The 21,567-nt window shown below is 42.0% G+C and overlaps 4 protein-coding genes, 1 non-coding gene and 2 pseudogenes across 5 annotated transcripts; 4 read left to right on the top strand and 3 right to left on the bottom strand.

Moving 5' to 3' along the window:
• On the bottom strand, positions 1-72 carry TRNAQ-UUG (transfer RNA glutamine (anticodon UUG)). The gene has a single exon. It is a non-coding gene; the product is annotated as a tRNA-Gln (tRNA).
• A 4,779-nt stretch (positions 73-4,851) lies between these two features.
• On the top strand, positions 4,852-5,372 carry LOC117198877 (histone H4-like; annotated as a pseudogene).
• Positions 5,373-5,891: 519 nt separating this feature from the next.
• LOC101284984 (histone H2B type 1-C/E/F/G/I-like) lies at positions 5,892-6,262 on the bottom strand (annotated as a pseudogene).
• LOC101283475 (histone H2A type 1) lies at positions 6,150-7,755 on the top strand. The gene has a single exon (XM_004286104.4). The coding sequence runs from the start codon at positions 6,586-6,588 to the stop codon at positions 6,976-6,978; it is 393 nt and encodes a 130-aa protein (XP_004286152.1). The 5' UTR covers positions 6,150-6,585; the 3' UTR covers positions 6,979-7,755.
• Positions 7,756-8,688: 933 nt separating this feature from the next.
• On the top strand, positions 8,689-15,355 carry LOC101281959 (histone H3.1). Its single transcript, XM_033417072.2, is given in 2 exon segments — positions 8,689-9,017; positions 13,938-15,355. Coding segments are annotated over 2 exon segments (660 nt in total). The 3' UTR covers positions 14,269-15,355.
• Positions 9,971-11,471, bottom strand: LOC101284731 (histone H2A type 1-H). The gene has a single exon (XM_033417069.2). The coding sequence runs from the start codon at positions 11,444-11,446 to the stop codon at positions 11,060-11,062; it is 387 nt and encodes a 128-aa protein (XP_033272960.1). The 5' UTR covers positions 11,447-11,471; the 3' UTR covers positions 9,971-11,059.
• Positions 11,732-12,234, top strand: LOC101283725 (histone H2B type 1-L-like). The gene has a single exon (XM_004286105.3). It carries the CDS (start codon positions 11,759-11,761, stop codon positions 12,137-12,139), a length of 381 nt encoding a protein of 126 aa, XP_004286153.1. The 5' UTR covers positions 11,732-11,758; the 3' UTR covers positions 12,140-12,234.
• Positions 15,356-21,567: the final 6,212 nt, after the last annotated feature.

Below are 21,567 nucleotides of genomic sequence, written 5' to 3'. Positions count from 1 at the left end.
AGGTCCCACCGAGATTTGAACTCGGATCGCTGGATTCAAAGTCCAGAGTGCTAACCATTACACCATGGGGCCCACAAGGAATAATTTTGGAAAGGTATCTCTTGTGACAAAGATCCATCTTTTAGGCACCGGATCCCAACTAGTAAATTTTAAACAACGTGTTCCCCCCACCCCACCAACAAAACTGTACCGCCCCCTGGAGGGGCATTTTGAAAACGTGTGGGCGTTTTGGTTGTCTCAATGGCTCAGGGCACAACTGGCGTTGACAGAACAGGGCCAGAGATGCTGGAAGTCCAGCTGTGCTCAGGACAGTCCTATACCCAAGAATTATCGTTAGGACTCCTCAACTTTTGTAAAACGACATTTTCATCTGGGTTTTCAGGGACCTTTTCTAAGGGTGAAATCCCTGCTTCCAGCTTTGTACCTCCCACTTAATCATCTTATATACAACTGACAATGCTGTGTGGGACCTGGTTAGGATTTTGACTTTTATCCTAAGATGGGAAGTCACAGCTTCTGGTTAAGTGTCCTGGGAGACTCACTTCTGGAATATATGAGAAGTCTGAACATTCTGGGCCACCACACAGTTAGGAAGCCAGACCACATAAAAGTGCTCTCGCAGACAGTCCCAGCCCACAGCCAGTGTCAGTTGCCAGACATGTGGGTGAAGATGCTTCCAGACGATTCCAGCCCTCAGCGGCTGTCCCAAGAATCACAAGTCAGTGACCCTCTACCTGGGGCCCCAGACATTTTGGAGCAGACAGCCATTCCTGCTGTGCTCTGCCCTAATTCCTGATCACAGAATCCATGCACATAATAAAATGTTTTGTGCCACCGAGCTTGGGCTGCTTACTATGCAGTAACAGTAACCTGAACAACTCTAGAAACAGGAATTTTCCTGATCTACTCCCTTAGTTTTACTCAGTAGGAGTGTCCCCAATTTTTTGCCACTATAAGTAACGCTTTAGTGAACGTCAGTGTCTTCTTATGGGGCTATTTAAGTTTGTCATATGTTTTCAGAAATGATGATTGTTTACAAAATTGTTGGGCTTGCGTGGAGTTTTGTGAGAGTGGGATGATTAGAGATAAGAAAACTCCCCTAAAGACACCATCTAAGTGCTATGTATGGTTATTATATTAAGCTGTAAAAAAACATTTGTTGGGGTGTCATTCACTGAGTGTACATTCCAGGCTCTGCACTTGGTGCTGGCGTATGGCTGAGAACAAGACTCCTTTGTTGGAATTCACCTCTTTCGGGATGGTTTTGCAATAATACTGTTTGCTTTCCTGGATCTAGAGCCTTGCAGAGGTGGCACCATCTCGTCTTGCTTTGCAGGGCATTTTTTTCAGCAGCTATTTAGAAAACATGCAGGCTGCCAAGGCTCTGTGCAGAAATTAAGTTGGACTAAGAGAAAAAGACACAAGAAGTTCAAAACTGCTCACCCCATAGATCCCTTTCCCCAGCCACAACGGCCTCTTGCAGTTCCCAGAACACACTAAGTACCTGACTTGGTTACTTGTTCCTTTTGCCTGCAACAGATTTCCCCAGGTAGTGACTCAGCACTTTATGCCAATGACTCCTCCACGACGCCTTGTCTGCATACCCTCCTTAAAATTGAGATCCCCAACTTCCTATCCCCTTTCGTGCTTTATTTTTATCCAAATCACTTACTAAGGAGCTGATATATTAAGAATTTTATTAATTTATTTTTTTATTGCCTAGCTTACCCCTCCCCTCAAAGTGTCACATGAGCAGGAACTTTCACAGGCTTTTTTTTCCCAAGAAACTTTCACAGGCTTTTTTTCACTGTGTATCCTCCATACTAGCATAGTGCTTGTCACATAATCGTAGGTGCTTAACAAATACTTGATGATGAAATAAATTAATTTCCCTTTTGCTGGCTGATTGGGTCACATAAAATCATTGGCTCTACAATGATATGCCTGATTTATAACTGGAATTGGCAATACTTTCTATATAATTCTTCTTCCCTTATTGTATGATGCTTAATTATTTCCCTGATACATATATTGTTTTATTCGATCCAAACAACTTTTTGATGAAACTGGGCTGGCTTTCTACCCCTGTTTTGCGGATAAGGAAACTGGTACGAGTTTCACTGACTTGTCTGTGATCCGCACAGTGACCAGAATGGCATTTGCCTCTTTGTGGTAGTGAAGTCACCCTTCGGTGACCTCAGATCATCCATTTTCTGGTATTTTGTTTTGTTTTGTCTTGTTTTCCCAAGGAAACATGGTCTTGGTATCTAAGAGTTCTAACTCCTACCTTCATTGCATGGAGAGGGAGAGGAAAACCTGGGGGCCACTAAATGAGAGGTTGGTTGGACCTCTGCTTGGTTAAGCTTGCAGGTCTCCTTCTCACCCCTTTCCCTTTCTTCCTGCAGCAGAGTTTTATAAATGACAAAGTTTTGTTTTAAAATTCTAAGTCTGTAGTCTTTTTTTGTACACACAGATATTGAGTTTCTAAATCAACACATTTGAGAGCCTGAAGGGTGCTAACCTCTCCCATATGTAAGTGCATCTTTGGGGGCTCTCATCTGGGAATTCAGTTTTATAAACCTTATGTGGGGTTCTTTCCCAGAAGTTGAAGAAAGGGTACAGAAATAGAACCTGGTCATAACAGGAGCAGGAATAGATGGATGAGGTTCTTTGAAAGCACTTCCAAATCTCTAATGTTTCTCAGATATTAAGAAATCATGCAGTCAAATGTAAAATGATATAAAAGTGAAACTCCAACAATTTAATGACAGATATGTGCACGGGAGTTGAGATGGAATGCTAGGATCTGAGCAAAGGAAAGGTGAGGTGTGAGGATTGTTGGTGACCTCTACCTCAAAATCCTCCAGGGAGACAATCAATTCATGCTAGATTGCAAGTGTGACTGTTTAAGATACAATTATACCAAGAATAAAGAGAGAGAAGTTATAGTACTGTTAAAGATTTATGAAGATGTTCCTTAGGAATCAGGCTACTTCATTTACTTTCTTGACTTACTAAAGCAATTTGTGACCAATAAATTGGTCAGTCAGGCCAGGCATACTTCTCATTACAACTAATATAGTGAATTCTAGTTTGATGAGCATCTCTTGTGAGTTTTGTTATCGTGAATATATTCCTCAGATGTAAGAATCCTAATAAAGTCCCAGCTTGAAGCATTCCATTGTTACTTCCAGTTTATAACAACTACGGCTCATAGAAACACTGGAAAGGAAAGCAGGCCCTCCTTACGCTCTATGGATTCTCGCATCTCTGTTACAACTTCTGTCTTATAAACCTGCTGAGACAGACTAAATAGTAGGTTCTCATAGAAGAATATGAGGTTATAGAAAACAAATTTATTAAAAAACTTGCATGAACGAAGGTGAGGAATGTACCTACTAAACATATGAAAATAACAAAAAACAAAGAATACCCTTATTATTGACAATAAGCCAATCTGTACAGTAGAGAGGACTTCCTGGATGGTGGAAGATAAAGCCCTTTTGAAGGATAAAATCCTCTGCAGTCTTTTTTCTGTTTTTCATGTAAAATATGAACTCAGGCCTGCTCTTTCTTATAATATTAACTACTTAAATTTCAGAACCTAACCTTAAAAATGAAAGTCTATAATTAATGATTCTCAAAAAAGTAAGATGTTCCTCTACCCTGAAATTACAGTTCCAATCCTCCTTCATAAAAGTAGTCAAAAGAATGTGATCTAAAGAGTTGTCAGATTCTCCTTCTCCTGTCTAAGATGGAATTCTCTGCCGGTGTTCAAAACTACCACCGAGTTGTCTGTTCTCAGTTAATAAAAATGTGGGAGTCTCATTTGATTTGTAAGAGATCTCCTAGGAAGACCAAACATTAGACATTGTTGCATATTCCTTAGATATAGATCTATGCAGTTTGCAATTCTGATCCCCTGGCTGGCTGCAAAGGTAACAATGTTGTATTTGACATTTCTTTTTAGCTTGTTAAAAAGAGGACTACTAGTTCCAAAACGGAACAATGGTACTTTCTTTTTCTCCTTCATGCTCAGGGGAACAAAGAACCTCGTATGACTGCCAGATTAATTTAACAAGTAATGTCAGAGTCTGCTTCAGTTAAATAACCATACAACACTAAACTGGCATCTTGAATCGTGAATACTTCAGAATCTTATTTGATAAACGTTTCATGGTTCATACCTAGTGGTTTTATACTGAAATCCTGTCATCGTTTTGAGAAGCCCACTCCTGTAGACTTTAGTCCCACTAACCATTTCCAATGCCTTGAATGTGATATCCACTTTCTTACTTCAAGTATCCAGAATGCTGTTTTGTACACCACCCTCCTTTATTGGTAATATTATTTATTCTGGGCTCTTTGGGCTTTCCATGCACATCTCTACTGAAGCATTTATTATCTTACCTGTGTTTTGTTTGTTTATTTATGGACAATGTGTACATATGATTCAAAATTCAAAGTGCTTAAAACGGGCACAATTAAAAAGAGCCTCCATCCATCCCTGCCCCTAGGCCATCCAGCACATTCCGCATTCTCTGGTTAATCTCTTTTTCGTGCCTAAAATACATCTCTGAGTCCACAGCACCTTTTCTTCCCTCCAAGGGCACCGCACCTTAGGCCTCACCTTATCCAAGATGAACTCAGCTACTTCGGGAGTTCCGCCTTTGTTTGGAACAAGGAAGGGGGAGGAACGAGAAATGCGAGTCTTTCCCTCTCGAGTTTCTCTAGTTTTTAATTTGGTCCGAAGAATTCAAATAAACGGCTGTCCCCCCCGCCCCCCCCCGCCTTGAGTACACCTTTTTTCCACTGTTGTCTTTAGAGTTTCGATTTATCTGCACTCTCAACATGGCAAGGCCACGGCAAGGCGGGGAGGGGCTAGGGTTAATGGTGGTGCCAAGAGCCACGGTAAGGTCCTGTGTGCCAACATCCAGGGTATCACCAGGCCCGCCATCCGGCGCCTGGCCTGCCGCGGTGGAGTTAAGTGCATCTCCGGTCTCATCTACAGAGACACGCGGGGTGCTGAAGGTCTTACTATGAAATGTGACCATGACGCCATAACCTACACCCAGCGTGCCAAGCGCAAGACGGTCACTGCTGTAGACTCTGTTCTCTCAAGCTCCAGGGACACACCCACTATGGCTTTGGCGGCTGATTGCATTGTATCTTGTATTGCTGTTTTCAATTGTAAAAGCTCTTTTCAGGGGTACCTATCTTTTCTTTTAAGGAGTTATCTGTTCAGATCACGTATTGCAGCTGAAGTTTTGTTCCTTAGTTCCTGCACTAGTGTACGGCATCGTGGTCTGCTGCAAAGTGATACGAGAAAAAGGGCTGTGGAGTGAATGGGTGTGGAGTTCCTGTACACGTAAAAATGGGTGTGGAGTTCCTGTACACGTAAAAATGGCTTCCATTCACAATGCTTACAGGCTCCCAGGCGCACTTATAGAATGTGCTAAACTGCAAACATTTTAACCTGGGGCTTCCTAACTGTGAAATTAAACTTGTATCTAAAGGGAACTAGTCCAGTGACTTCCTGGATTTCCCTGGCGTTGTCATTGTTGTTCTCGAGGTTTTCAGGTATTGTCTGTCCAGTCAAAACCTGGGGAGACGGGCTAGATGAATCAAAGAACATAGTGTTGACACCAGAAGTGCTCGCCAAAATGCACTTCCTTGTCTGAACATTTGTCAGATTAACACCAAATCTGGGTTAAACGTCACCTCTTCAAATATTACCCCAATCCAGCAAAGACACCTCCTCCTTCTCTCTCCCCGCCACCTTCCCCCACCCCCCGCAAGGAAATGACAGGCAAGGCGCCCCAGCTCTTTCTTGAGAAGTGTTAAGTAGCTCTGAAAAGAGCCTTTGGGTTTGGTAACGCCTATAAACACATTTACTTGGAGCTGGTATACTTGGTGACAGCCTTGGTACCCTCAGACACTGCATGCTTGGCCAGCTCTCCAGGCAGCAGCAGGCGAACGGCCGTCTGGATCTCCCTGGATGTAATGGTCGAGCGCAATGCACCAGGCGCGACGCCTCGCCCGCGATGCGCTCGAAGATGTCGTTAACGAACGAATTCATGATGCCCATGTCCTTGGACGAGATACCATTGTCCGGATGGACCTGCTTCAGCACCTTGTACACGTACACGGAGTAGCTGTCCTTGCGGCTGCGTTTGCGCTTCTTGCCATCCTTCTGTGCCTTAGTCACCGCCTTCTTGGAGCCCTTCTTCGGGGCAGGAGTGGACTTCGCAGGCTAAGGCATGCTAAAGTACTGCGATCGAAATGAAACAAAGGACCAGGAAAGTAAAAGGCGCTTCTTTAACAACAAGGGTTTATGCAAATGAGGTGGGATAAAGGTGGCTGGTGATTGGTGATTTTTCTCCAGTGACGTCATAGCTCAATTTTTTTTTTTTTTTTTGCCCAGTCAAGGTAGGCATCCTGCATAGCGGCGTTTCCATTGGCCTAAATGAAAGTAAAATGTTAGCCAATCGTACCGCTTCCTTTTCGCGCCTAGCAGGGCCTATAAAATATGCGTTTTTAAGTTTTTTGCTTCTTATCTTTGATAGCGGTTGTTGATCCCGAGCCATGTCCGGGCGAGGCAAACAAGGGGGCAAGGCTCGCGCCAAGGCTAAGACTCGCTCATCGCGGGCCGGGCTCCAGTTTCCCGTGGGCCGAGTGCACCGCCTGCTCCGTAAGGGCAACTACGCCGAGCGGGTCGGGGCCGGCGCGCCGGTGTACCTTGCGGCGGTGCTGGAGTACCTGACGGCCGAGATCCTGGAGCTGGCGGGCAACGCGGCCCGCGACAACAAGAAGACGCGCATCATCCCGCGCCACCTGCAGCTGGCTATCCGCAACGACGAGGAGCTCAATAAGCTGCTGGGTAAAGTCACCATCGCGCAGGGTGGGGTCCTGCCCAACATCCAGGCCGTGCTGCTGCCCAAGAAGACCGAGAGCCACCACAAGGCCAAAGGCAAATAGAAGTCTGGATTAGTTTAATGCAGCTCAAGTTTCTCAATCAAACCAAAGGCTCTTTTCAGAGCCACCTACAGTTTTCTGGGAAGAACTGAGCACTAGGTTTATAAAGCTTATACTCTAGATAATACTTAGGACCATTATAGGTGAATTATACCAACCTCAAAACTTGTGTTAGGAAGTGATTTCCACTCCATGTTAAAGTGTGTGAAATAACCTATAAACTTTGATTGAACACCATTGGCAGATTTGAGGGGTTATGTGGAATGAGTCATTCTTAAGTATTGTCACCTTCACCTCTACCCATCATGAACCTCTGGAAAGCACAAACTTCTGGTGGAAGGTCAATGTGCCTTTTTGTGGCAGTTTTAAGACATCTTTGTTTTCTGGGTTCTAGACATCCTGAATGTTCAGGGATCAAACCAAACCTGTATCTTAGGTCAAAGGCCATTTTTGGAGCCGTAAGATATCTGAGAAAGACCTAATTTCACATCAGTGTACATTACCTTTTCCATTGCTGATTAAGGAATATTTAAATACTCAGGCTTCTTATTGGAAAAGTTAGCTGAGGTGCCTGGCAATTATACTCATTGTTTATTATTGGGTTCTCAAGTATTTTCCAAGCTCCCTCGCACCCATCCATACAAACAGATGTCTATATAAGTCGATGATCATTCGTTTCAGGATAAAAATGCTAAGTTCTAGTTTAAAATGCCGTTTTCTTAGTCTTTTTATTGTTAAAAGACCTTGTACTGATGGGATTAGATCATTTTTTCCTTAAAAAAAAAAAAAAGCTTGCCTTGGTAATTTCTAGGCCCTGGGGGGAGGGGGAGGATCAGATGTATCAGATGCCAGGCAAGGAGGCTCTCCTAAGGTTCTGCCAGTTGCTAAGGAACTATTGGATATAGATGCAAACCCAAGGGGTGTGTAGCTTGCGGTAAACATAGGTTACTGGTGGGGAATTAGATTCTTTAAAAACAAAGGAATTACATTCCTAAAATAGAAAAATAAATTGTACTGCAATGGAATTGTTTTATATTAACTAACAATGAAAAGAAGTTCATGTAAGGATGAGTTTCCCTATGAAGTTATTAACCCTTTAATTCCTCACATGCAAATCAGATTGTACTTACTGAAAAAAAATTTTAAGTTCTTAAAATTCGTGTTTGAAGGAAAGCTGAGGGGTGATGGTACAGTGCTACTATTAACCAATTGTGGCCACTGATCACTGGATATGTGGCTCGTTTGAACAAAGCAGTAGACATGTAATATACACACTGGATTTCAAACTGCAAAATAAAAAAAATTAATGTGAAATATCTAACAATTATATTGATTACATGTTGAAATGAATATTTTAGATATATGGGGTTAAACAGAATACTATTAAACAGAATACTATTAAAAATAATTTCTTCTGTTTTTATTTTGTTCTAATGTTGCTAGAAAAGTTTGTTTCTTATGTAGCTTGTATTTATTTCTACTGGAAATTGCTGTTACAGAGCAAACAACTTTACAGGAAAAATGAAAAAAAATTGAGGTCACAGATAACTGACACTGTCGGAGGATTGGGGGAACAACAAATAAAATTTTCGAGTCCTAACCAGTCCGGTTACCGGTTGGATAGTCCTGGTCTCCTTTTGTCCAATCAGCTTGTGACTCTCGCTATAAATAGGTGGCTAGGGCGCGCCTTTATGCTAGCTGAACCATCTAGTCATGGCTCGCACTAAGCAGACAGCTCGGAAGTCCACCGGCGGCAAGGCGCCACGTAAGCAGCTGGCCACCAAGGCGGCCCGCAAGAGCGCGCCGGCCACGGGCGGCGTGAAGAAGCCGCACCGCTACCGGCCCGGCACGGTGGCCCTGCGCGAGATCCGCCGCTACCAGAAGTCCACGGAGCTGCTGATCCGCAAGCTGCCGTTCCAGCGCCTGGTGCGCGAGATCGCGCAGGACTTCAAGACCGACTTGCGCTTCCAGAGTTCTGCCGTGATGGCGCTGCAGGAGGCGTGCGAGGCCTATCTGGTGGGGCTCTTCGAGGACACCAACCTGTGTGCCATCCACGCCAAGCGCGTCACCATCATGCCTAAGGACATCCAGCTTGCCCGCCGCATCCGCGGGGAGAGGGCGTGAGCCTGAAGGTCTCCCATCCACCCCAAAAGGCTCTTTTCAGAGCCACCTACATGCACACTGAAAAAGGACTGTTTCCCTACTAATTACTGCTACTAGCGTTGCTTGTGGGAGACAGGTGAACTTTATACATTGTGATTTTCTAAGTACCAGGTGTATGTGTTATTTCCGTCGCCCAATGTAGTAAAATAAGTGGTTAGATCTTTCTTACATTCCTAATTTCTCTTTTAGTTAGAAAACACTACTGCTACGATTAGACTGTCAGATGTAATCATGCCCATTCCTTTTCTGAGGTCGGGGCTTGTGAAATGTAGGACCTATGATTTCCACATGGGATTTAGGGTAATGCTAATATTTTACCAAGTTAAAATGATCTAATGCTTTCTACTTGGATTAACACCTTAAGCAAAAAATAATTGAGTGTCCCCTCCCAGGAATCAGCCTTCCTATGGGAAAAAAGATTTCATGGGAAGCAGTCGTCCCCCACCCCCTCCCCGGGCACATTTAAGGCCAATTTCTAATCAGATTGGTATTCTTGAGTGTGTAAACAGGGCCTTCTAGCTTGGGGAACTGAGATATTAAGTCAAGAGGGGCCCACAACAGAGATGGCCCTTTCTGCTGGCTGGGTAGGGCACCCTCCCCTGAATATATGCAGTCAGTATATTGCTTCCCCAAGTAATCTTTCAGTCCTCATTATTTGAAGATTTATTCAGGGGAAATGAGCAGTCCTAGTTATGTGTACATTTCTAATTATGTGGATACAAATATTCCATGTCTCTAAACTAAGTGCTGAACTCCGGTAGTGTTATCCTTCTACCTAAGCTTTTCTGGAATTTCAACATAATTTCATCATTCCATACAAGGAACTTGGATTTTTGCTATAGTAATGGCTCACAAAAATGAATACTCAAGACGCCAGACCATTTTGGCTCATGCTAATGGGTAGATGGTGATGCCAAGTACTAAGATAAGATTCACTGGGAAAGTAGTGATGATGTTCAGTCTGGGATATACATTTTGAATTCACCGGAGATCTACAAGAATATCAGAAAGTAGATGTATGTGTATGTCTGAACTTGAGGTAAGTCTGGGATGGACATAAGATTTGGAAGTCATTAGTATATATAAAGCATTGAAACCAAAGGGCTGGCCTAGAAATCCCTCTGGCTCTTCCTCTCTTGCGACCACTCTGCCTTATTTGCCAGTATCGAACTTTTTGTCATTTGCCTGCACACACCACAAGCCATGAATTTGGTGACGCTCATTTTCTGCTGGAATCCCTACACTTTCCTCTATTTCCCGACTTCCTTTAATCCCCAGACCAAGTGTTACCTCTCACAGATCTTATTCCTCTATGCTCCCCTTATATTCTGAGCTTACTTATCTTGCTACATTGTTCTTTTTGTTTCTCCCCATTAGATTTTCTTTAGGACCGGCGGCGTCTCATTAACATTGTATCCTTAATGCCTGGTATCCAAGTGTGTGATATTTGTTGAAAATAAGCCTAAGTAACGACTGCGTATCTTGTTTTAAAACAACTCTTTAAAAGCAAATTTTAAGATGCAGGATTTACTATCTTTCTGACACCCCAAATGAGTTTGTGTATCATTCACAAAAAAACCACCTCAGGGCCCCTCTAACAGATGCTTTGGCTTCATAAAAACTCACTTATGCCACTTGCCTAACTCCCACATATGGACCTATATAGATATGAGCCAATAACCTTGTAGCTTCAGTGATTTTGAAATTAGTCTAACACAAATGTCAATTTTGTGGACTTCTAAATTAACAACTGTGAAATATGAACAAGAAAGATGAGGATATCCTAGGACTGAAGCCTAACTAGAGAGTATCAGTACTGTACTTCACAGAACAAATTAAAAATGTACCAAGTCGTGTCACCTTTTTTATGATGATAGAAGTGGCTCTGAAAAGAGCCTTTTGTTGCTTCCAAACTTGGTCCCTACTTGGCCTTGTGGTGGCTCTCGGTCTTCTTGGGCAGCAGCACGGCCTGGATGTTAGGCAGTACGCCGCCCTGCGCGATAGTGACTTTACCCAATAGCTTGTTAAGCTCCTCGTCGTTGCGGATGGCCAGCTGTAGGTGACGCGGGATGATACGCGTCTTCTTGTTGTCGCGGGCCGCGTTGCCCGCCAGCTCCAGGATCTCGGCCGTCAGGTACTCCAGCACCGCCGCCAAGTACACCGGAGCGCCAGCCCCGACCCGCTCAGCGTAATTGCCTTTGCGGAGCAGACGGTGCACTCGGCCCACGGGGAACTGAAGCCCAGCCCGCGAAGACCGGGTCTTAGCCTTGGCGCGAGCCTTGCCGCCTTGTTTGCCTCGCCCAGACATAACTCGACACCAACCGACGCTTCCAAAGATAAGTGACGCAAAACCTTCAGAGCGCACCTTTTATAGCCCCTGCTGGGCGCGAAAAGGAAGCTATACGATTGGCTAACATTTTACTTTCACTTAGACCAATGGAAACGCGACTATGCAGGATGCTTACCTTGATTGGGCAAAACTGAGCTATGACTTCACTGGAGAAGAATCACCAATCACTAGAAACCTTTACTGCACCTCATTTGCATAAAGCCTTGTTGTTAAAGAGGTACCTGTTGGTGTCCTGATCTTCGTTTATCCGTTGTACCGCAGTTTTTCGCCATGCCTGAGTTTGCCAAGTCCACTCCTGCCCCGAAGAAGGGTTCCAAGAAGGCGGTGACCAAGGCCCAGAAAAAAGATGGTAAGAAGCGCAAGCGCAGCCGCAAGGAAAGTTACTCGGTGTACGTGTACAAGGTGCTGAAGCAGGTCCACCCGGACACCGGTATCTCGTCTAAAGCCATGGGCATCATGAATTCGTTCGTTAACGACATTTTCGAGCGCATCGCGGGCGAGGCGTCGCGCTTGGCGCATTACAACAAGCGCTCGACCATCACCTCCAGGGAGATCCAGACGGCCGTGCGCCTGCTGCTGCCCGGAGAGCTGGCCAAGCACGCCGTGTCTGAGGGCACCAAGGCTGTCACCAAGTACACCAGCTCCAAGTGAGTCACTGATTGCAGAGCGATTGATCAGACTTTCTCACACCCAATGGCTCTTTTCAGAGCCACCTACACTTTCCGAAAAAGAGCTTGTCCGTTGTTAGGTCTGTTTTGAAATGTTTCATGTTTTCTTGAATGTGTAAGTATAGCTTTAGAGTAAAAGTTTGTACGTTTTTTGGGGAGCCTTGATTCTCATGCATTTTTGCATGTTCGTTAGAGTTACCTTTCACTATTATAAGTAGATTTCGTGTACTTAGTGAAGAACTACTAATGCATGTATCCTTTAGTTTGCAGAAGTATTTGAAGATAACTCATTGCACTGCAAGTAGCCAGAGCATCGCAATAACTCCTGGGGTTTTCTTTAATCTTATCTCTGGATCCTATCCCGATAAGCTACCTAGTTTCTGGGTCCTATCCAATAAGCTACTTAGCTACTTACTGCCTATGAAATTGAAGTAAGGAATTACTTACTCCTGGAGGATTCAGAAGTCGAAGGTATTAGTTGACAAGGAGGCTGAATTCGCAGCCAGTGTGTCTGAGTGCTTCCTCCCTAAGCTGCAACGGGCCCACAACCTTATGCATTATTAAAATCTCAACCTTAATAGTTGGAAGCTGGGGTAATTTTAAGATCGAGTGCTGACAGGACTTGATGACTTAAGAGTTACGAGACAGCATAATGTATATTGTTTCATTTTCTAGTTTCTCACCTAGTTCCCTCTCCTTTCAATGTACCCCACCTTGCTCCACCACCTCCCATACGTAACTGTAAAATGATAAGCATTGCTAAAGGGATTAGATGGCTTTTAGTCATGGAGTAAACAAGAGCAGTTTGAAAAATAAACCTGAGTCCTTTCTCTTGTAAGAGAAAAGAGTTGGAAATTTAAAAATTTTTCCTTCACGTCTTCAGTTCTCTTTGAAATTATACCTTTCCTATGTTGGTAGGAAAGCCTGGTGCCTCTGAAAAACCCAAAGGCGTTTTCTTTTTTCTTGAAACAAGTTACAATGTTTAAAACATTTTAATGGAAACACAATAGGAAGAACTAGTGTCCCCAGTACATTACAGAAATTAAAGAGGGTACTTTATCACTGGCAAATAAATCCATAAATCTTGCTTGCTGACCACTTGATCAACCAGACAAAAAAGAAATCATCTATCCCCAAATTAATTCTGAATGTAACAAATAGATTTGGGAAACCATAGTATATAGAACAGAATAGAATTTTAGTAATAGCTCCAAGTATGATGTTAAAGGCATTTCATTGGTGGAGAAAAGAATTATTTTAAAAATCTGGCTGATTAAGGAATTGCTAGGGAATTGTTTAAAACTGTGCTATGGAGAATTAATGGGAAGGAATAATAAGCAGACATTAATAACTTGTTATTAAAAACTCAAGGGAAATTGAGTTAAATACACCAGTGTAAAGAGGTTTTAAAAGGGCATATGCAGCATTGCATACATTTTCTTTGAAAGAATATGTGCTTTTATCTATTCAACAAAATACCAAATTAACTACCAGCAGTGATCTCTGTGTGGTGAGATAACGAGTTTTGCCCTTTTTCACAACACTAATGTTTTGCGTGCGCATTCAAAAGCAATTGTTAAAGCCTTAAAACATGGTAACAAAATAAGTTACCACAGCGTGAAACAGTACAAAGGAACAGAGAAGGCCTCTTTTTCTTTTTTTTTGTCAAATTCCCCTCCCCCGCTTAGGGAGGGACTTCCCGCCTTCAGGTTCTCAGTTCGGTCCGCTACCGGACGTATAAAAGCTTGCATCCGCGAGCCGTAGAAAGCAGTTTTGTTGAGCTTCAGTTAAGTGTTGGTTATGTCGGGTCGTGGGAAGGGCGGGAAGGGTCTCGGAAAGGGGGGCGCCAAGCGCCACCGCAAGGTGCTGCGCGATAATATTCAGGGCATCACTAAGCCCGCTATTCGCCGTCTGGCCCGGCGTGGAGGTGTGAAGCGCATTTCTGGTCTCATCTACGAGGAGACTCGCGGGGTGCTGAAGGTGTTTCTGGAGAACGTGATTCGGGACGCTGTCACTTACACCGAGCACGCCAAGCGCAAGACCGTCACCGCCATGGACGTGGTCTACGCGCTCAAGCGCCAGGGACGCACCCTTTATGGCTTTGGCGGCTAGAGTGTTCAGCTTTGTGTCTGTTCTGTTAACCAAAGGTCCTTTTCAGGGCTTCCTACTTTTCGCTTGTAAGGAGCTGTGATTCTCTAATTTTTTCATTGCTTGGAGATGTTAAGAAGAGTGTTTAATTATTGTACTTTAGCCTGCGAAGTTGTTTTGTGCTTATTGTGGGACGCGTGTGTTCCCAATCCCGCCTAGGTACAGCAGGGATCGTTAGGATCGCTAACCAGTCAATTCTTTACCTAAAGATATATTCACGCTGAGTTGGTATGGAATCTTTAGTTGTGTAATTTGCTAAAGGAGGTAGTGGGGAAAGTCCTTGCAGATGCCTACGTTCGCTACTACGTAACTTTTTCTTTTACAAAGTAATTTTTATAGTTGAACCACCTATTAAAAGTGGGGTAACTTTGTATCAGTTAATACACTGTACCACTGGCAAAGTCACACACAATCTGGAGTCTGGCAGTGTTACTTGGAAAAAGTGTATTCAGATCCCAAAGTGGGAAAGTTTTATAGAAAAAGAATTCGTCTTTAAGGTTAGTGACATCTCTGCCTCTCTAAAGGTAATAATCTTGTCAAATCAAGCTCGCAGGCATGTTCTATGTCCCTGGAGGGATAGTCAGTAGCCTATTACTGGTCTGGATCACTTATTTACCACAAAGGATAGGGAGAATATTTTAAACTTAAATTAGTCCACTCATAGAGTCCAGTGAGTAAAGGGTTTTTTGGTTGATTTTAAAAGGCGAGGCTCATAATTAGCGCTCATTAAGTCTTAATTTATGTATTTGGTGAAGTGGTGAATGTCACTGGTGACAAGAACTGGGGAGGGACAGTTATAGTAATGGATTCAGATAAAGCAAAAGTACAAAATTCCTGGTCCACGTATGGAGAGCACATATGTTTTCTTTAGACATATTTTTCTTAATTTTTTTGTCATTAATGTAAGCATGTTAATGAAAAATGTACTTGTTTTCTACTTGTGAAAAATCGTCCGACTTGGCACCGCTAAGCAGACCCACATATATTTTGGACATAAAAAATAATCTCTCTGTTTAGGATGTAAAAGATAAAAATAAATATTTTAGGAGAAGTAAATCCTGTTTTGTGACTTTACTACCAAAGGGATGCAAGATGGTGAAACGTTTAAGCATAATCATTAGAAGCAGATGGCTTGGGATTAAACCTATACCACCATTCTCTTGTGGTGAGAACGGGTTAAGTTACACATCTTTTCTGGGCCTTAGTTTCTCCATTTATACGACTGTGTGATAATGATATTGATACCTCGCTCAAAGGATTGTTTTGAGGATTCATGAGTTGATAAATGAAAAGTGCTTAAGTACCAGTGCCTGACAAATAGTAAGTGCAAAGTGAAGCAGTTATCACTCATCTATGCCTCATCCCTAATTGCATCACAACCACATTCCAGATGAGATTCTCTGGTCTGTTATGGGGCCATGGGAAATACCCTAAAATCAATATGTTTTTTGAACCAGTTTTTGCACTTGGAGATATTATCTTGATTATTCCTAAGTGTCACACCTGTTCGTTTGTACTCACATTCTGGGTGGTAAATAAAAGGCAGGAGGAGCCTTCCTTAGCCTTCTGAGGATGGTCACAGCATAACTGGGTAGGTTTGCTGTGATTTTTGTCTTTCTCTTTCTCACTTTCTATCAACCTCATCTCATTTTTTCTGAATAGCCATAGAATTTAACTTCCAAAGAGAAACCCAGACATCCTGTGGACAAAAGATCTGTCTCTTATGTGAAGGCACATAAGAATTACTATGAAAAAGTTGTTTGTTTAAATAATAACTGGTCTTTCCCTAGACCAGTTAATCAGAATCTGTAGGATTGGGTCACCTCAAATACAACTCATTAGCACTTCCCACTTCTACTGGTCCCACGGGCCTTTTCAAATCTAAGGGGAAATCTCGGTGTTTTAATACCATCTTTTCATCAATTTCAACTTTAAGAGAATGTTCTCAAAGGCTGTGGAACTCTCAGACCCAAAGCTCAGACCCAAATTAATGGACAAAGGATCAATCATCCTTTGTTGCAATGAGAGGGCCTGTCCAGGAGTTCAAGTCCTTACCTTTCTCCCAAGAGAGGATTTAGTTCAAAATTCATGGGTTTATTTTATCTGTGGTTAATGGATTAAAGTTTGTTGCATAAAAAGCTCTTGCTATAAACATCTGCTAGGTTCAGCGGTTATAGAATCGAGACATCAGAAACCAAGGACAACTTCTTGGCTTTCCTTTCCAGCTGTACTGGGAAAATTACCCTTAAAAAAGAAACCGTAGGAGTTCCCTGGTGGCACAGTAGTTGGTGATCTGCCTGCCAATGCAGGGGACATGCGTTCCATCCCTGGTCGGGGAGGATCCCACATACTGCAGAGCGGCTAAGGCCGTGTGCCACAGCTGCTGACCCTGCACTCTGGAGCCCGAGAGCCACAACCGCTGAGCCCGTGCACCACAACTACTGAAGCCCACACGCTTTAGGGCCCACGTGCTGCAACTGCTGAACCCGCATGCTGCAACTACTGAGGCCCATGCTCCTGGAACCCATACTCCACAACAGGAGGCGCCGCAATGGGAGGCCCACTTACTGCAACAGAGAGTAGCCCCCGCTCCCCTGCTTGCCACAACTGAAGAAACCCCACGCGCAGCGACAAAGACCCAATGCAGACAAAACAAAAAACAAAAAACACAACATAGTCTACACTAAAACCTTAACAAATAGAAAAAAGTGTCGTGACTAAATACCCTGAGAATCAGCATGTATTACTTAACACAGTTTCATTGCTTGTTCAGGACTCTAACCTAGTGAGTATACAGGAAAGCTCTCAGTCGATAGCATCAGGAATGTTAGTTAATTAATTCATTTATTCATTAATATTACTGAATGACTGCTGTGCTTCAGGCATTGTACTTGGCACTAGTGATACAGCAAGGGAAAAAAAGTCTCTTTTTACTAGGGAAAGACAAAATAAACTAATATACAATCATTTTTCTACATCCAATGACCAATTATTAGTCTTCATTTTTTTTTGACCTATTGGAAACACTGACATAATTGACCCTACAATTTCTCTTTGATATACTTTCTTCACTTGGTTCTCTCTTACCAGAGGCTCTGTATCTATTGTTAGCTCATCTCTTCTCCCCAGACCCTTAATGTTGGGGGATACAGGGCTAAGTTTTTACTACTTCTTTTTCTGTACTCACTCGCTTGACGATCTCACCAAGTTCAGACTTTCAATGCCATCTGTACATTAATGACTTCCAATTTTATATTGCCAACCCAGGCTTCTCTCCTAAACTCCAGACAGACATACACCCAATTTCTTTCTCTTTTTCTTTTCTTTTTTCTTTTCTTTTCTTTTTTTTTTTTTTTTTTTTGCGTGGAGGTTGGGGGCGAGTGGATTGCAGTACCTTAGTTCCCCCACTAGGGATTGAACCCAGGCCTCAGCAGTGAAAGCACCGAGTCTGAACCACTGGACAGCCAGAGAATTCCCCACAGTTCCCTATATTTTTTCTTCACATGGATGTTTGACATCTTAAAATTAACATGTCCAAAATAGAATCCTTAGTATTCCCCCCTCCCAATCTTTCATTAAAACACTCCCCCATTTAGTTGATAATTACTTCATTCTTGTCCATTCAATTCTTCTAGAAATCCTCTTGATTTTGCCTTCAAAATATGCATGGAAACATCAATTCTCTGTACCACTATGCTACCACCCTGGCTTGAGGACCGTCTTCTCTCCCCTAGGTTACTGGCTTCAGTTTCCTTAATATTTTTCCTACTTCCACATTTGACTCCCCACTGTCCTGTGGGAAGGTACCTTGATGCCCTGGTAGCCTCCAAACACACTACCAGGCAAGCTCTCTCATGGCATAAAAAGACTCAAATTAAATCAAAATGTCGGGGATGCATGATTTTTTAAATTAATTTAAACACATAACCTGAGACAAGGGGAAAGATTGAGGTAAGTTAAGACTTAAAATAAGGTTTCAAGGAGATGGGCCACAGTAGCTGAATCATGGGTTACACAATGTTCAGATATCTTTCTGCTGCATCAAACTTCCTTACTGATGGTTTGGTTATGAAGCCCAGAGTCCAGGTTTGGGCAAGAAGGTCCACAGATAGACCCTGGCCAGTACCTATCAAAGAGAGATTATTACCCCTGACCACATCTGTTGCTTGCTCACCAATTTGCCTGCCAAATAGCCATGGATTTTATTTGTGTTATCTTGGGCAAAGGACGCTTGGGGGCCAGAATGGATAACCCATATCCCAAATATATTTAGTGTATCAGGAATATTTAGTGCCTCATGTATCCCAGGCATATTTAGTGTCCAGGTGTATCAGGTATAACTAGTGCCTCAAGGATCGTGCAGATCTCCTGGTCCTTTCTCCTTATACTTAACACACATGTGCTCTACTTTCTAACTACTTATCTATACAGTACTTAATACATCTTATGAGTTTCATCCATCACATTTGTTTCTCTGTAGCAGAATTAAATCTCTGCAAATAGTATAAGAAATACATATTTCATAATATTTAGGAAGCCAAGAATTTGATTAAGTATGCTCAGACCTTTAGATAGGTATTTTATAATAGAGTATTTAGATTTTTATCTTTTGTTTAACTTGGTCTGTTTTTTATTAATATGACATAGTTGTGAAAAAGGGATGAAGGCTTACTTGTTTAAGAGGAGTGGTTAGTTCTAAGCCTATATTAATAACCACATTCCTATGAAAAAGGATTCTGTATAAAATCCAATCACTCTTCTGTATTGTTTTGTAGACAGGGCCAATCAATCTATATTTTATATTTTCAAAAGTCATTGTTAAGTATTACTGTTTATCAAAAGTTCTTTTAATGGAATATTTTTCTAAAATTTGAGGAGTCAGTTTGAAAAATATAGCAACTGAAAGTATAAAAAGTTTTAGTAAAGGACCTTTAGCCACAATCAGATCAGTTCATTCAGTCCAAAGTGATTAATTCTTGGGAATTCCCTGGCGGTCCAGTGGTTAGGGCTCCGCACTTCCACTGAAGGAGACACAGGTTCGATCCCTGGTGGGGGAACTAAAATTACCTCATGCCACGTGGCCAAAAAAAAAAGAAAAGTGATTAATCATTGCTTTGTTGATCTTGGGTTAAGCAGCCTGCTTCTAATACGGCTTGCAAAATCTTACATCAGACCTGTGGTAGAGCCTGACAGTATCAGGTACAGTTATTTATTAAAGTTCTTTTGACGTTTCTTCTGGAAAACTCAATTTCAGATCTGTTTTGTAGCAGGGGCCTTTAGAGATAACTGTATGGAAAACCAGCAACTATCTGTTGATGATAAAAGAGAAAACGTCTGGTCAATGTATTATATTAATCAACGTTATCAGTATGGAGTAGGATAGAATCCCCGATTTAGATATGTATTATGAATAGTGAGGACATTGACATACCTCCGAGTGCCCTTTGATATATGTCATAAAGTATTTGCTATTATTGTCACCAAATGAGAAGGTATTTATACCTAGGAACAAAATCTGTTGGCAGTTTTTTTTTGTCTTTTATATGCATATAATTATGGTCTACCCAACTTAAAAAGTATAACCGTTAAACATTTATATCAATAGCATTTTATCTGGTTAACTTAGGGATGTATAGTTTCCTCTTTTGATTTGCCCTCTTTTTTCAAATATTGCACAATATATAGAGAACAAGTCTCACAACTGTATATGCTTCATTACAAATATAAATGAGAGAACAAACCTTACCTGTGGTCTAGTGGTCACAACTACAAAAATAACTTAGATATATATAGATAATACCTTAATGGCTTCATTATTCAAAATTTGGGGGTCTGGATTTAGAAAAAGTAATATCAAAAAGAAATCAGGGTATGAATGTAATAAGAGATTTCTACAGCCAAATACTAAAATATTGGGTATAAGATAGCATTTAAACTATACACAGAATGCTTAGGGATTTTTTTTGACTGTTGGGTTTTTCTTTCTTTTTTAAAGAACTGAGAGACTTTTGTCAAAATTATTCGAGAAATCAGTGGAAAGCCACAAATAGTAATAGACGCTCAGAAAATGTTGGGGAAATATAATTAAAAGCAAAATCTCCCAATTCAGAAAAGCTCTCCAAAAAGGGAGTAGGAACAGAAAAGTTTTACTATTGCATAAGCATTAAACCAGAACGTGAAGCACATCACAGGCAATTTGCCAAAGGGATTGCAAAGCAAAGAGAGAAATCTCTTTTATACAGCTAAATGGGTACAACCCATTCAAACATTATGTAGGCTTAGCAATTTGGAATCTTGTGATAAGGGAAGTTAGGCCTCTTTCCGGAACAGATGTGTTATCTTCCTTGATTGTATTTCAAAGAGGAAACATTCCTGAGTTGGGAGACTGGCTAGATGAGTATTTAGCACTTGACATTATGAAGATTTACTGGTGAGGCAAGGATTTTTAACTTCAGCTATAAAATATGTAAATCTGGTCATTGTTTTCTCATTTTTTGTACATGTGGGCAATTGTCCTTTAGTCTGGGTCTCTGCATTAGTCAAGCTTTCACCTTTGGCTTTGGGTTTTTTCCTATAGCTTCTAAGACCTGTGGGAAGATACTAAGGCCTCCTTTGAGATTAGGTCTGGATTTCCTAATCTGTTAGGAAAAACTCTACCAAGGATCTTATTTTAATTAGTTCTCCTAGCTTAGAGGGCTGCCTGTATTTTTTCACCGTGGAGAACATTTCTGTAATGCGACCTTGTTTCTTTTATAATTTAGTTGAAATGTCTTTTAATCACATCCCACCCTCACCAACTATTCTGAGATTTTACAGTGAGCCTGTCCTTTATCAGCCTTCCATACTGGAGTGTTAAAGCCTATTTAACAGCCACGGGTTTGTTTCTTGAGCAGAGGACACATGGAGCTAGAATAGGTTATTGTGATCGAATCATTTATGTATACTAAATATGCTACGAATTAGTGAGGAGCCAGGTGCACTTCTTTTCCATCCCTTTCTAAACAATCGCTTGCACTCCATCTACAAAGAGAAATGCCACTCTGGTAAAACTCTCAAGTCATATGTATTTGGGTGGCCCGTTTGCTCCCAGCTTATGACCATCTAAGCTTTCTGTGCTCGAGCAAAGAAACTTTCACAGTAAAGGATGTAAGTAGTGCTTCTAAACAGTTAAGGGTAAAGAGCAAAGCTAAGAGCTTAAGGGTGTAGAGAATGTGAAGCGTGAAAAAGCAAGCTCAAAACAAACCAGCATCACGGCTCCTCAGA

This window comes from Orcinus orca, chromosome 10, assembly GCF_937001465.1.
Source record: "Orcinus orca chromosome 10, mOrcOrc1.1, whole genome shotgun sequence".
Lineage (NCBI taxonomy): Eukaryota > Metazoa > Chordata > Mammalia > Artiodactyla > Delphinidae > Orcinus > Orcinus orca.
The sequence above is the reverse complement of the archived record's forward strand: the minus strand, read 5'-3'. Positions and strand labels throughout refer to the sequence as shown.

Bases quoted from the DNA above. Each gene is read 5' to 3' on its own strand.
- LOC101283475 (XM_004286104.4), top strand. From the start codon at position 6,586: ATGTCCGGGCGAGGCAAACAAGGGGGCAAGGCTCGCGCCAAGGCTAAG.
- LOC101284731 (XM_033417069.2), bottom strand. From the start codon at position 11,446: ATGTCTGGGCGAGGCAAACAAGGCGGCAAGGCTCGCGCCAAGGCTAAG.
- LOC101283725 (XM_004286105.3), top strand. From the start codon at position 11,759: ATGCCTGAGTTTGCCAAGTCCACTCCTGCCCCGAAGAAGGGTTCCAAG.